We start from the raw sequence: 16,457 nt of genomic DNA on the forward strand, positions 1-16,457 counted from the left end.
GCTTGGTGAGTAATTGCTTCATGTCTGTTAAATGTGCCAACTTGAAGGTATTAGCACTAATGGGAGACGGTGTGTTCCAGTGGTGCCAGGTTAGGCCTCAGGTGAAATGAAGCATCTGTAACCAGGATACTACCAAACCCGCTAATGCTCAATTACATAGTCAGCTGATGATGTAATGCAAACTGTGATGTTATCATCCATTATGTAATGTGATGTGATCACGTGATGTAATGTGATGCGATCATATATGTTGTGATCACATATGATACAGTGTAATCATGTATGACGTTATGTGATGTTATAAACAATGTAATGTGATCACATGATATAATATGATGTATTCATATATAATGTGATGTGATCATATACCGTATGATGTAATGGGATGTGATCATATGTGGTGTGACATGATATGATCACAGTTAATGTAATGTGATGTTATCATATACGATTTGATCATGTATAGGATGTAATGAAAAGTTATAAATATTATGTAATGTGATCTGATCATACATGGTATAATTTGATAGATATTATACGTTGTATATACGTTGTGATATTATTTGATGACAATGATGTAATGTGACCTGACAAGGTCAAATAGGATGAGATGTTATTCTTGTATGATGTCATACAAAGTAATGTAGAATGTATCTCACATGTACAATGTGTAGCTTTATGTGATCATATTATATTATGTCATAGTATGTGTCACCATAATCTACAACATGATTTGGAATCATTTCTGACTTGGATTTTTTTTAGTTACCCCATTGACGTGTTTTCTTTATCAGCAGCATTACCCTCATATCCACGAATTCTCTCATGATTTAATGCTAACTCATTATTTGAGGTCATCTCCATTCATCAATCATCCTGTCCCGGTCCAACCCACCAGCCCACCTGTTCCTGCTACCCAGCTCTCATCCTAATCCATCATATTCAAAACATCTGCGGTCACCACTCATCTTTCATCTTGTTCTTACCCAATAACAGTTCAACCCTCATCTAAACCCGATCTTACGCACTTCTCCTGTCTCTCTGCACCCATGTGACCGGCCGTCCTAACCAGCTAAGTGGTAGATTAGCAGCATTCCCTCTAAGTCCGTCACTCTCTCAGACTGGACAAGCCTGGTCAGCTGAGTGGTGGTGTCACACACCTCAGCTGCTCTGACAGAAGAGAAACCAGTAAAGCACGAGCAAAATCAGGTGAAATACAGCTGATAACTTATCAATTTGTGACTTTGATACAAAGGAAAAGGAAAAGCCTGCAGTAAACACGCTGTAGGCCTGCTATGCTGTATAGTAAGTATAACGTCTAAGACCGATGTAATGCACCGTGACGTTGGTTTCAACCCGCCAATAAACAGATGAGGTTAAGTTGTGATGTTTTTTGGGAGCCAGGTGATGAATAACTTATTGTGTGTGTGAGTGCATGCTACACACACCTGCTATTTTTTCTCACCTCTTTTTGTTACCTCTCAATGCAAAATCCTAACAAGGGTATCTGAGCAAACCTGTGCGTGTGTGTGTGTGTCTCTGTGTGTGTGTGTATGTGTGTGTGTGTGTGCGTGCGTGCGTGGGGGGTGTATAACAAGTTACAAGTTAAACTATAAACCCTCTCTAAAAATGTCTCATTTGCACTGCACCTGACTAAAAAGTTTTTTCAGCAGCAATGAGTTAACATTCCCAGCATCATGTGATGATCCGTGCATGTGCCGAGTCTGAGACTGGCCGCGGGCTGTTTGTGTGTGTGTGTATGGCAGTGGTGGAAGTCAGCGAGTGGAGGCAGATCAGGGGGAGGGTGTGACCGTGGCCTGGTGGACCATGGCAAGAGAACAGTATGTAGGACAGGGCCTTGCACTAGCTAACCTATCCTGGCTGGAGCCACTGTTGGGGCGTGCTGAATTTCTGCATGCATGATCAATGGCAGTGGATAAAAAAGAGAGGAGAAAGACAGTGGCATGGGGGAGGGGGTGGAACAAGTTGGAACCATGTGAAAGGATACCGGTAGAATAGAGAGGAGGGAAAAAAATCACTTGGCTTTACTTATGACTTAGATATACTCACCGACGACGGTTCATGCTGTAAGTTATTTCGATTTAAATGCAATAGATTTTTCACTAGGAGATTTTATTATGTTTGAGGGAACTTTTAAGATCAAATAAAGTGTGCACCAAAGCAAAATCTGCACAATTGTATATTTATATATGTGAGTAGTGGGGTCAGTGCATGAGACCTTTTTTTATGTCTGCTCTATCCCATCCCTCTCCCTCTGTCTTGTTGTCACTCCACCACCTTAACACACTGTGATAGCTTGTCCATTCCAGGTCCTCACTAGCTTTTGTTTCCTTGACCACAGCTGACCCAGAGTGGGGGCCTATTGTCTGCGAGCCACCTTTGACCTGGCAGGGCCTGGGACCTGCTCTCCACCACCCTCCAGGCCGTTTGAAAAGAGAGCTGAGGAGGGGGGACGCAACAGAAAAGAGGGAACGCCACCTCTGAATTTCTGTCAGCTGTTTTGGTCACAGCAGCAGCTTTTACCGACAGGAGCCATCATTTGCATGTGATGCAAAATGCAAACATGCAACAAGTAGTTTCACTGAGCCCTTGTTTAAGTGAATGGAGTTAATTGTAAATGAAAGAGGATAAATTCAACGTTTGTTAATGGATAAAAGAAAAACTGATGAAAGAATCTTTCAAAGCAGATGCCAGGAGGCCATTTTAAGTACTTTCCTGTGGGTGTTTTTTCCACCTGGCAGGTGGCGAGCCAAAGAAATCATTACATGAGACAGGAGAAGGGAGGAAACAGGCACACCTGTGGTTGCGCCTGGAGCTCCACCTCCATTCTCCGATCACAATCCCTCAATCCCGCAGGGGAAGGTGTGGCACAGGGAGAGAGACAAAGGGAGGAGAGAAAAATCGGAGAGGAAGGAAGAGATTGAGGAGGGAGATTTAGAGGCCTCCACAGCAGTTGACTGAGGGCTAAGTTAACCTTTTAATAATCAAACGCACACAAAACAAACTGGACCTGGCGATGCTGGAGGGCTCTGAGAGGCTTCCAGGAGCGGCAGTGGGCTTCCTGTATAGCACAAACAGACCACAACCAATTTAGGCAGATGACACAGGACTATTTCTCTGTGTGTGTGTGTTTGTGTGTGTGTGTGCGTGTGTGTGTGTGTGTGTGTGTGTGTGTGTGTGTGTGTGTCTGTGTACGACACAGAGGAGATCTACACTGTAAGAACCAGAGACAGTTGGGCTCACAAACACAGGGGAACACACACAGACACACACAGAGAGAAGGCCTGCAAAGGCTGCTGGTTACAAATCAGCGGAGACCTAACACTTAAAGACAGATTGTCAATACTGCACTTGCCACCATGGAAATTGGTGCGAACTCACAGTTAGTTAAAGGCCTGTCTATTCATCACTGCTGTAGTGAGTGCATTATTAACTCCCCTATAACTAATTATGTGTTATCTCCTGTCACATCTACAAAGCCGTGCCTGTCATGACATTTAATTACAGCATCCATTCGGCGTAAAATGAGATGTTCATATGAAAGTGACACATACCTCAGAAAATCTTTTGGGTGCTCCTTTACTCTCGGCAGCAGTGACGATGGATGAACTTCTCACATGTAACCTGATGTTTATTTATACTTGCACTCATCATCCTCCATGATTGAAACTCAAGCTCTTCCCTCAACTCTGTCGGGGAGGGGGCTATTTGCTGGAAATGACATCATGACAGACAAAGATGGAGTCACGACCATCTTTTAGGCCATCGCCGTGCCGACCCAAAAGAGAATGACTCATCATCTCATTTGCCGGAAAGATGCGTTGCGGGTAATGTTTAGTGTTAACACGTGATGGATTTCACACCAGGGCCCCGGAGCGAGACGACCGGGGGGAAGTCAGAAAGACAGAAAGAAAGAGGATGGGATGAGGAAGTGTGCGTAAGTAGGACAGAAAGAGAAAGAGGATGGATGGTGATTTGTTTTTTGAGAGAGAGAGAGAGAGGGGGGGGAGAGAGAGCAAATAAATCTATACCACCTCTCTTCAAGTATCTTACACACACACACAAGCACACACACAAACACACACACATGAACAAGTGGAGTTGCAGTGCATCCTGTATCTCTTTTAATCCTTTTTCCACTCCCCCCCTATTTCTTTTCACAGGAGCTATCAACGCCATTCCTTGCTGCTATTTATAGGAGACTGCTGTCCCCCTGTCCCCCTGCTTGACAGTAGATCTGTGTGTGTGTGTGTGTGTGTGTGTGTGTGTGTGTGTGTGTTTCAGAGGTGAACCTCAATAACCAGTACTTCTCACTCCTAATCTCAAAGTGTGTGTGAGTCAGCGAACAGGATATATGGTAAAGCCAGTTACAAAGATAGGTGCGTGTGTGTGTATGTGTGTGTGTGTGTGTGTGAAGGGTGAGGTGAATGAGGTGGATTTATCCCACCTGTCTAGTTGTTTCCGGCGTGTGTGGTTTGATCCACAGCTGAAATGTATTCCACGAAAGCCTGGGAACACACAAATCATCCCTGGAAAGTTGGAAAGTGTGTGTATTTATTGCTGTGAATGTGTCTGTGCATGCGCTTATATATTGAGATTCCTATTATGCCAACACGTGGTCGTGCAGAGTACAGCTACTTTGCTTGCGTGCGGCAGTGCACAGACCCCACAGCTCTGATGGAAGGCCACGGTTATTGATTCATCTGCTTTGCCGCCCAATCAGCAACTGGCACATTGGGTCTTAGCCCCGTTGTCTTTTATGCATTTTAAAGGGGTCGTTAACGCTTTTGGGGAAAGGTGAACTCATGGTCGCCTTTTCTCGACAGAAATCAGTGATCTACAGGGAGGTTAGCTTAGCTTAGCTTAATAACTTAAAGTTGGAATGTGGAAACAACATGGATGCTGCGCTGCAAGGCACATGTGTTTTGCGGGACTAGTGCAGTCACTGAAAACACAGACTTGTCGGGGAAGGTTTTCTAACCAGAGGGTCACTCAGTAGAGCACATGCCTCCATAAAGGCCCTAAAGTCCCCTCATGAAATAATTTACATTCACTAGATCCAGATTTATATTCAGATCTTTCACCAAGATATATGAAAATCCACCAAAAATCTTGAGGGTTCTTTCTTGGGTCGAGCTTCAACACTTCTCAAAATGTTATAGAAGTCGGTTTAGTAGTTTTAGCGCAATCTTGCTAACAAACAAACTCAGACGAAAACATAACTAGTAGTTTGGGCGCTACTTTTTTTAACAAACTTATCTATCGCTTTTAGATATATAGTTCAACCATTTTCCTTTTATTGTTATCCAACTAATCAAAGTAACTCTACGTGGATAGCAGATGCAGATTTCCCATTAAGATTATTGGAGACCCCACCGGGCCATAAGCAGTCCTCGTGTCACACAGCCTAAATATGAAGTAATCGTGGATGGTTGTCAGCTAAACCATCATTTCAATGTAATTTAATCAACACTGTATCAGTGTAAAAGAAGATGGGGGGGGGGGGTTTAGGGGATTGATTGTTTGACAAGTGAATGTATCAATGAAAGAACGAAATATAAAGGGAGGCAGAAATAACATGAAAAATAAAAAAGAAGAAGGAAAGCAAAAGTGAAAGAAAATGGATGACAAGGTGAACAGGAAATAACAAGCAGGGAATGCATTTATTCCTTTGTAATTCAGAAAACTGTATGTTTCTGTGCATGTGTGTGTTCAGCTGTGTAGTAACAGAGGGAAGGGAGGAGAGAGCAGAGGGGATCCATTGTGCCTCAGATTGTCCTCTTCTCTGGGAAAGTGGAAACTCAACACTCCTCTCCAGAGGTCTGGTTACCAGGTGAGAGGAGGAAAGAAAAGGGGAAAACAGAGCGGGAGAGCGAGGCCGGGGAGAGCCACAGAGGTGAGGAGAGAGAAACAGAAAAGGGAGAGTCAAGAGAGAAGAAAAGGACCATGGGAGATTGGGCATGAGAGCTGGAAACAGAGATGGAAATTGAGAGAGGGAGATCATAAGATGAACACAGAGATAGGAGAACTGCACGAGAAAGAATAAACAGAGAGAGAGTCTCCGGATTTAGTTTGAATCCTACTAGACTCCAAAATCAAAGTGCAACGAATTTCGAAATGTATTGCGTGTTGTGTTCGCTCCTCACATGTGGCCTCTGGATAAAGTAATGATGTGGAATTAGAATTATATTATCAGAGTTGTATCCCTCTCTGCAGAGAAACCCCAGCCACAGATGAATAAAAAGATCCGATCGTGACCTCAGCTGAAGTAATTCGACTTGTATTAAGCAAATAACAGATATGAATGTCAACACGTCACAGCATAATAATAAAAAATCTCTGCTGTGGTCTTTTCCAAATACAAACTGCACCCAAACCAGTCACACTGCTTAGTTATTAAGTTATAATATGACTCCTCCTGGTGGACACATTTGGGACTGTACCAAAATTACCTCAACTTTTCTCATCCTCTGACATGAATCAAGCATCACACAGGTTGTATCTCAAAATGAACGTTTAATTGATTTTGTTACTTTTCACAATATATATATGTGTATAGTTAATTTATTTTCGTACAAACACAACTTTAACCCTGAACACCGAAGTTTTACAAAGTACAAAGTCGAGGGATGCTATCTACATAGCTCTAACTTGATGTTGATCTTTAAAGATGTGCACGATAGGACAAATGATTTAAAAATACAGATGATTAAACTAAGATGGAGTTTAATTGATGCGACTTTTACACAAGGAAGCCCACCAATCTTCCTTTTTTATTTTTTTCCAAACTGAAAACCAATTTAGTTATAAAAAATTCCCTTTTTTTACATGATCACATACATCATCACGATACGAAATCAGATCTGCCTTCCTCTCTTCACCATTGTCCATTCTTCAAGGTTTATTTGGTCACAGTCAAATGTTAGAATTACATTGTAGTTAACTGTTCCCTGATTTGTTTCCTTGTTTGTTACTATCAAACAGAGAAGGCTGCAAAACAAAAATAGAGAGAGATACCTCAGAGACCTTTTTATCAGAGTCTTGTACAGTACTATATTGATATGTTCATGAAAGTGAAAGGGGGGACAGGGGAGAGGGGGGTGGTTGGATGAGGGGTTGGGCAGAGGATTACAGGAGTGACCATGTGTGTTTGACAGGAATGCTTTTGTGGATGGCTTCTCTCTTTCTCCCCGGATATTGTCTGGAGTGGATTGTGGAGGCGGTAGCTCTGAGAACAGCTGCTTCTGACAAACACTGTGTAAACATTATGTGTGTCAATTGGGGATTGAGTGTGTGCATGTGTGTGTGTGTGTGTGTCTGTTTGAGTGGGTGGGTGGTAGGACACTTTTAAATTTGCTAAGAGGACACTAACCATCTATTTATTAACCGTTTGGTCAGTTTGGGACAAATTACCCACAGCTACTGATTTTAAACTCATCGGTCCAGAATTTAAAAGTAGATAAATTGGCCCATTTTCTACTTCTTTTTAACAGAAGCATCCTGTTTGTGCGTCAGATTGATATTGACCTCATGCAATATCTAATGCTTCCCCCGAAATGGCAGCTTCGATGATTGGCAATTCCTCTTTACAGAAATAATGTAACTCAGCCGTGTCTGTAGCTGCTGCTGCACGTATGAGTGAATGAAATGTATTTATGTTCAGCCATGTGCATGCATGTCTGTTTGTATATATATCTATAAATGTGCGTGCACATGTGTGTGTGCATGCACTTGTTTGGGGCGTGTGTGTTTGCATGCTGGCAAGCAGATATCAATGTCCTCCATTATAAGCATAGTCTGCCTTGTTGTGCATGACCAGTCTGTTCTCCACGAAGTAGAAGCTGTCCGAGCGAGTCTCGTACGGACGCTCCACCATCTGACGGACTGCAAAACAGACAAATACGGAAAACAGTAATTAAAACAAATGTGTTTTTAGTGTCCATGCAATTATAATCAATAAATGTATGAAAATAAAAAAAACACCTGATATAATTGGGTCAGTATTATTGATTCAGCACTTGAAATATCCATTAAACACTGAAAAGTCAGTAATTATGGTAGTAAATCCTCCTCTCCATACTGCTCTCAGCTTCCTAACTACATTACAAAAGATTTGTCTGAGGTAGTATCAGTCTTTTTAATCACAATGTTCTCCCTTGTGTTTCACAGCAGAGGAGTTCTTTGTGGTTGTCACAAGTTGCTTTGTTGCTGGAACAAAACACAGATAATAAAACACTGTGGCCATTTATACAACTCAGACACAGGGCCCTGTTCTGCATATGTACATAATGAGATACGCAGATTATTGTGTTCAAAATTTTACATGGTGATGATTTTAGATTGAGAATCAGCACAGTATTATCAGCTTTATTCATACATGGTAATTTCTTTTCAGCTGCTAATCTATGTGTTTGAAGTACACAAGCATTTGAGTAGTGAAAACAAATGAAGCGAGAATACAACATTTAATTTAACCAAAAAATGGGTAAAGCAACTGGATTTGCCTTTGAGTTTTGAAGAAGGTTTAATCTGCCTAGCAGGCTGATGATGATTGCCCCAAATAACTACCTTCCTTCAGTCACAGTCAATTTAGATTCAGTGGTTCAGTAGATCCAGTAGTAATATGCTCATTTTTACGCTGATGAAGAAATTAAACCAGAAACAATGTGAGAAGAGAAATCAAATTAGACTTATGTCCATGACTGTGTTGACCCAGTGCAGGTTGAAATGATTCACAGCACACCTGCTACACAGACTCAGGTACAATAACTATAACTATAATAAAAAATATATTGAATCTACCCTTTTAGAAGAAATAGTAGTTTGAATATGACAATCTCTCTTATTAATATGAATGTTCATAAATCAGTTAGATCTTCTACTTTGGAGAAGGTCCTAAGCATTGCGTATTGTTCACAAGTTACTGATTGACATGAATATTTCCACATGCAGACATCACCATGGTGACATAATACAGGATATGTTAGATAGAAACAAATGCAGACAATTGGGTTGAAGAAAAGTGTGAATGTCATGAGGGATTTGTTGCCAAATTACGATGAGCCTAATGTGAACTTAATGTAAATCTGATGAAACATAATGTTTGCTTTTGTCAATGTCAACTGCTCCACTGTGACACGTGACGAGGAAGGAGTCAAAGATCACCTTTATGGCAAGACTTTGGCATAATTATAATATGATAGCATTTCACAAGTATAATAGATCAATCTCTTCTCACCTAGGCTGTCAGACAGCTGAGGGAACTCATAGATGTGCTCACAGGTGTTACGGCTGTTTGGGATACAGAAGCCAAAGTCAAAGTCAAAGCTCTTCAGCAGGTGATCGCGGAAATAGTGTCTTTCAACCATGCGGAAATTGTTGAGCGGCCTGTTTCCAACTGTGAATTCCACCCTTATAAAACAACAGAGAGAGAGAGAGGAGACGTTACAAGAGTAGGCTTTGAGTAATTATAATGTTATTACAGCCAGTATCAGCACACAGATTGAAAAACATGTGTGAGTGTGACTAGGTGACTGAGGAAAATGCTGCAAATTGTCGTCATTGTTGGATGGAACAGTTGAATGTGTTATTAATAGCTGTGTGCAGGTGAAGTGTGAGTCACCCACGTCGCTCCCACGGTCCTCAGGCGCAGGAAGGCCGGGGTGAACTGGTAGCGCACAAATCGGCCTGCGCTGGCGTCTGCCTCTCTGTTCTCCTCATCATCCTCTGAGAGACACAACCGAGGAAGAAGACATTTAACAACAATCACACGCAAGAGGCGCTATCTGTGATCAGAACAACCAGCACACCAACATTCTGGACCTGGTTAAAGGCTCGTCTACGGTGCAGAGTGAAGCAAGACAACTATGAATTCATCCTACCTTGTTCATCTGCAATGAAGATTGCCTAGTCAATGTTTTTCATAAAATGAACTAAAATACTATATGAATTGGCACTGTACTTCACTGGGTCAATTGAAGCAGATTTAATGGTTTTGCAAAAGATGTGTTCCACATAAAGACAGACATTTGTGGATTTAGTAGATAGATAACACTATAATCAAACACTATGGTATAGGACGCAGGTAATGAGCACAATACCTGTATTTGGTGGTTTGGCAATCTCAAAGAGGACGGTGCCCGTCTCCAGGTCTCTGATCTTAAAGCGCACAAAGTCTATGTTGTAAATATTGTCCTCAGGTTTACACAGGTACCCTGCAAAAAGGACAGACACATGGCCGGAGTTATAAACACAAGCCATTGGAGTCAATAGGTACACTGTTAAAGCACACATAATTCTTACAATTTAAAAAATGTCTGTCAGTGCCTGTCAGTGCTCGGGCCCTAATAATAATATACTGTGTGGAGTCAACAGATGTTTCATGACTTCACAGTTGAAACCATGTGTGGTTTTCTCATCAGGGGAAATTAAGCATAACATTACAGTTTCTTTAATTTTTTTTCCTGATGTAACCTCAACAGCTGTCACTCTGGTCTGGATAGACAGACAGAAAGACAGGCAGAAAGACAGACAGACAGACAGATAGGTACTTTATATAAAGTATCAGACGGTTATACTCTGTAATCTGAGACATTCTGTATTCAGCAACACTCAATGTTCTGTGGAGTTAGATGTGAGGTTAAATACATAATATCTCAGTTCAATGACTAAACTCAGAGTATTTAATATCCTGAGCTTCTTCAAACAGGATATCACATATGTTTATACATGAATGAAAGATCGTGTGATGGCGTCCTACATCTGTTTATGATGTCAGATGTGTATTCTCTCCTCATTATAACAAATGTAATATAACAGCATATTCTTCTCCATTGTAAACGAGAGCCAACCCAAGCAGACGTCATGTCTACATGTGATCGTTTCTGTTTCTCAGACACATCATGTTCAGATATAATTAAGCCCGAGCCCCACATCGAGCTCCGGTGGCAAACCCCCACAGAGGGTCACTCAAACCTCGCGTCGCCCCCCGAAGTCCCAGCACGTCCTCCGGCGAGATGTGTCCGCTCTGCGCCCGCAGGTCCTCCTCCGTGACGGGCCTGCTGTCCACCTGGCTCCTCCGGGACTTCAGCCTCTTCAGGACCCCTCCGCCGGGCTTGCGGTCCCGCGGTGGAGCCGCAGTGCCGTGCCCGCTGCCGCCGGAGACATCCTCAGCAACAGGCGCGTCGCTGCGGGCTTTGGCTCCGCTCATCCTCGACTCTCTACCCGCGACCCCTCTCCGCTCCTCTCCCGCTGGAAGCAGCACCTCCCGTCGGTCGGTCCGTCTCCCCCTGGCTCCCCCCGACGGACGCTTCAAGAATAAGATGGCGTCGCAGATGTCGGTGGAGAGAAGTGTCGGTGAGCGGTCAAGCGCCAGCTTTAGTAAACACATGCTGTACAGTTGCCATGACAACTCGTCCGCCGAGCCAGAGGAGGAAGGGAAGAAGCGGTTCACCTGAGCGTCCACCAGGGGGAGACAAACACAACGCAACGTAACTCAAATGTCTTATGGTTATAAATTAAATAAATTAAACCACATAATTTATAAATAAAACTAAAAGTCCAAACCTTTTTATTGTGTTAAATAGTTTTTTCTAATTTGTAGGCCCATAACTGAAAGCAGCATTATTGGTTTTACCAATGTCATATCTGGTTGGATCATAGTCTGTAAAGAAGTGGTGGGATGTATCAATGTACATTCACTTCATTACTGTTCGCACGTATCTGTGCTTTACTAGAGATAAAAAAAAGAAGAAAAAAAAAGGGCAGGTACTTTTCACTTTTCAGAGCAGGCAGGTAATTAGACCAGAGGCCTCAGCCATTGATCACTATCACAATGGAAGTGTTTTCAATAAGAACATCTGTAGTATTTTCTATAAATATGACAGAGTCTGTATTAATCTTGATTTAATCTAACTACGCACTAGTCACAGTTAATGACATAGGTGACCATTGCAGAAGAGAATAGGGTACACACAGCTAATACATTTACTTTTACTATATGTATATTTAAAAGCATGTACTTACTTCAACTCTTAATTCAAGTATAATAGTGAATGTGGTACTTTAAGGTAAAATGTTGAAGTACTTCATCCTACATGTGCAATATTACCTCTCAAAATTAACATTACTGCTCGACATCATGCGCAATATCTTACTTTCATTATAATGTGCTATATGTGTAATACTACTTTTACAATTTCATGTTCAATATCTTACTTTCATCTACTGAAATATATTAATATCAAGTGTAATATTACAATCATTATCATGTGTAGTACTTCTCATTTGTCATATAAAATACTACTTCTTTTCCTATTTTTTCTGACCGGTCCTCTCTTACTTGTCATTAGACTTGATACTTCAGTTATTTGTTCTATTATTATACACTGTTATTCTGTGTTATTGCAACTTTGGAGCAAGATCTGGCATAGGAATGTATTATTGAATTTCAATCTTATCTTAAAGTTTCAGTGTGTAGCAATAAGTTACATAAAATCACTGAATTCCAAACATGAGAGAGAACCTGTGGTAACCTTCAGTTGTCATAAAAATCCAAAGGGTGTTTAGTTTGTCAAGTCTGGGCTACAGCAACCCGATGTAAATATAAAGTATTTTACTATAAAGGGCCCATTCTAGGGTAAATGAACAACAATTTGTATAATTGAGATGAAACATAATTGTGAAAACTTCACTAGTATTATTTTATAAAAATTGCAGTCAATTGATCCCTTTCACCTAAATCTGACACAGTGGATCTTGACTTGTTTTATAACTATAATTATCTTATATTCGTGGTTCTAATTAAAGCAAAAAGGTAAAGTAACATTTAAGTAAGGCTGTCAAATATGTATTTATACATGTAAATATTTTCTCTGAAATATTTATCAAAAGCAACATAGAATCACACGAACACGCGCTCGATAACTTGTCCATCTTCTTAAACTGCTTAGTTCCTCACGTCATTCAGTTGGCGGTGTGACCTAGTCGGTAGAGTCATGGTCCTCCAACAAGAAGGACCCGGGTTTGAATCCCACTCTGTTCCATCTTCAAATTGGCAATATAGTGAATTACTAAATTCGGTTCTACGCAGGATGTGCGCAATGGACTTGTGCACAGTTCGGTTCTGCGCAGGAAGTGCGCAGTGGGCATCTGAGCAGGTTGTTTGCAATGGGCTTCTGCCAGGATGTTCGCAGTTCGGTTCTGCTAGGAAGTGGGCAATGGGCTTCTGCGCAGGATTTATTATTTTTATTACATTTTTTTTTTTTTTTTTACAGTTAATTTAATTAAATTTAATTTAAAAAATATATACAGTTGCAATCAGAAATATTCAACCCCCCAACGATTGTAAGGATTTATCAATTAAAGTAGACAGAATCTTGTTCTTTGATCAAGATTCTGCTTCGGATGCATTCTTTTTGAGTTGAGTGATAAAGAAAAGCAACACGGAAAATGCATGATGTAGTATTTGTGTGTAGCAGTATATTTTGTTAAGATAGCCATGTCACAATTATTCAACCCCTATATAATATTGTTGTTTTTAAAGCTGTCTGACAGTTTTTTTTGTCCTAAAGTTGAGTTGAAACATTATTAAGCCTTTGGGAACTCTATACTGATCCTTCATTTGCTTCAGCTGTGATGCATATATAAACCCCACCCATGAAGGTATTCAAGGTGCGTTGCAATCATGGGAAAGACAAAGGAGCTTACAGAAAAGCTGAGAGAGAAGATTACTTCATCACACCTGAAAGGCCTTGGGTAGAAGAAGAATTCCCCAAAAAATGATATTCCAAGAGACACAATTGGGAACATTATAAGGAAGTTTACAACTGATGGAGCAGCTTCAAACATGCCTGGCCTTGGAAGAAAGCCCAGCATTTCATCAAGGACCCTCAGCAACTTAGTCAGAACAACTCAGATAAATCCCTGTGTGACTGCAAGACACCTACAGGATGACCTGATGAAGGCTGGTACAAGTGCTGCAGTGGCGACTATAAGACGTGCACTGAATAATAAAGGACTTAATGGCCGGCTCCAAGACGCACTCAGCTCTTGACCACAAGCAACATCAAAAGTCGACTAGAATATGCCAGGAGGAATTTGGATAAGCCTACAGAGTTTTGGGTGACAGTTCTATGGACTGATGAAACCAAACTGGAACTGTTTGGACGTATGGACCAGCGGTATGTCTGGCGTGTGAAAGGACAGGCTTATGACCAGAAGAATACCATCCCCACAGTCCAGCATGGAGGTTAGTCAAGATGATGTTGGGATGTTTTTCTGCTGCAGGAACTAGCAATCTTATTGTGTACATGGCATCATGGATTCACAGAAATACCAGGCCATTTTAAAGAGGAATGTGATTCCTTCTGTTGACAAATTAAACCTTAGTGATCATTTGACTTTTACAGCAAGACAATGATCCAAAGCAAAATCTCCAAGTCCACCAAAGCTTGGTTGAGAAAAAGATCCTGGAACGTCCTGGAGTGGCATTCACAGTCACCAGATTCAAATTTGATTGAAATCTTTGGTGGGATTTAAAGAAGGCAGTTGCAGCATGGACGCCATCAAACATCACTGATCTAGAGGCTTTTGCACTTGAAAAATGGGCAAAGATTCCAATCGAGAGGTGTAAGAAGCTTGTCCGCACTTACCGAAAACATTTTTTAGAAGTTATAAAAGCTATTGAGGTGAGGGGGTTGAATATTTCTGATTGCAACTGTAATTAGTTAAATTTAATTAAAAAATATAAATATGTAACTTTTTTATATTTAATTTTTCATCATCATTTCTCCGTGCTGGTTCAGGGGTAAATGATGCTGGTCTTCACAGGTGACTGACCTACGCAAGCCTGTAGCCGCCCTCCTCAGGAGATTATTTGTTGTGTGTTTGTGGCCTCGGGTGCGAACAGCCCAAGTATTTAACATGGGCGAGGAAAGGAGGCGGACTGCTTTTCGCAGCGCTTCTACCTCCCGTGCGTCCCGGGGTTAAAGGATGATGGTGTGATGACGTTACTGTATTGGTGTAATTTGCATGTGTCACGTCATGATAACTAAGTCTCTTGTATTTTGCGCTCTAGGCAACCGCCCATGTCGCCTGTACCAGGAGCCGCCCCTGCACACATAAATTCATCTGGAGTCTTATTTCTCAGATTTGCTGCTGAGATTCCCAGATCCCTTCACTGTCGCTGTGCTCTGCAGCGCGGGTAAAACAAATAAAGACAAAGTTTGATGTAAATGATGTGAGCACTTCCTGCTGTGAAGAAGCCTCGGGTCACGTCAGAACTCTCCATGAAGCAGGGAGAGCTACATGGATACAATTCCTTTTCACTCTGAACCTGTTTATCCGGTCAACTGAACAACGTACTGCCGTCAAGCTACTGTGAATTCACAGGCCACTTAAACTCTTAATTTTCAAAATAAAACAAACAAAAATACATACTGTAACTTTCCATGTGCAAAGTTGAGATTTCATTTCATTTGCGCTCCAATCACCATTCTCCATCCATTACATTTTCCCTGTTTGATGTGGATAGGACCCATATTTTCAAATTTCATTCTGCACCATAAACTGTTTATAAAAAGCAGTACAAAGTGACATATATTGTAGAATTCACTAATGAAAAGAAAGGAATAAGTGTAAGTAGGAACATTGACACTAGACAAGGGAACAGGCAGGTTTAGATTGAGCACTGCAATAGTCTTCTAAATTGGCCTAGAAATTCAACCAAAGCACAAATTGTATCAAGTGGGTGTAATTCTAAAGTTTCTGGTGGTAAATGAATGCTATAGAAATCAATCAATCAACCAATCAACTATTTAAGCAAACTTTATTTATACAGCATCTTTCATGCAAGTTAATGCAGCTCAAGGTGCTTCAGCTATGATTGACAACTTTATAATAAGACAGACGTAAGAACAAAAGCAACTAGGGCAAAGAAAAGACACAATTAAAATAAAATTTTGTGTAATGCAAGCAGTGAAATGGAGATAAATTAATAGACAAATGAATACAATAAAATAGCACGGAATAGTATGTCTGAGCTGAGCTGATTTTAAGAGTGGTAAAGGAGTGTGGAATAAAACACGAAATAAAAATTACATTTAGCTGACGCTTTTACCCAAAGCGACTTACAGTAAGTGCATTCAACCCCCGAGGCTAGAGACCCGGGACAACAAGAATCAAGAAAGTACAATTTCTTCAAAATAAAGCAAAACTACAAAGTGCTATAAGTAAGTTAAGGTAGTTAATAGTGATACAATTATAGCTGAACATACATGATATACGTTCTCTATATATCATTAAACATTGCTTTGGAAAACTCTCCTGTACTTCCTGTCTCTCCTTGTCTGTGTGTGTGTGTGTGTAGCTTGACCTCGCAGGAGCCTGGCTCTGGTGCTGTGTTTCGGCAGAGAGGGAGTGTCTGCTAGTGTTTGTGT

The 16,457-nt window shown here is 41.1% G+C and overlaps 1 protein-coding gene across 1 annotated transcript; it reads right to left on the bottom strand.

Moving 5' to 3' along the window:
• Window positions 1-6,517: 6,517 nt before the first annotated feature.
• On the bottom strand, window positions 6,518-11,379 carry LOC133962533 (protein unc-119 homolog B-like). Its single transcript, XM_062398169.1, has 5 exons — window positions 10,996-11,379; window positions 10,122-10,235; window positions 9,648-9,747; window positions 9,260-9,432; window positions 6,518-7,905 (listed from the first exon to the last, which is right to left on the bottom strand). Exons 1-5 carry the CDS (start codon window positions 11,228-11,230, stop codon window positions 7,793-7,795), a joined length of 735 nt encoding a protein of 244 aa, XP_062254153.1. The 5' UTR covers window positions 11,231-11,379; the 3' UTR covers window positions 6,518-7,792.
• Between the last annotated feature and the right edge of the window lie 5,078 nt (window positions 11,380-16,457).

The sequence above is a fragment of the Platichthys flesus genome, chromosome 2, assembly GCF_949316205.1.
Source record: "Platichthys flesus chromosome 2, fPlaFle2.1, whole genome shotgun sequence".
In the NCBI taxonomy this organism is placed as follows: Eukaryota; Metazoa; Chordata; class Actinopteri; order Pleuronectiformes; family Pleuronectidae; genus Platichthys; species Platichthys flesus.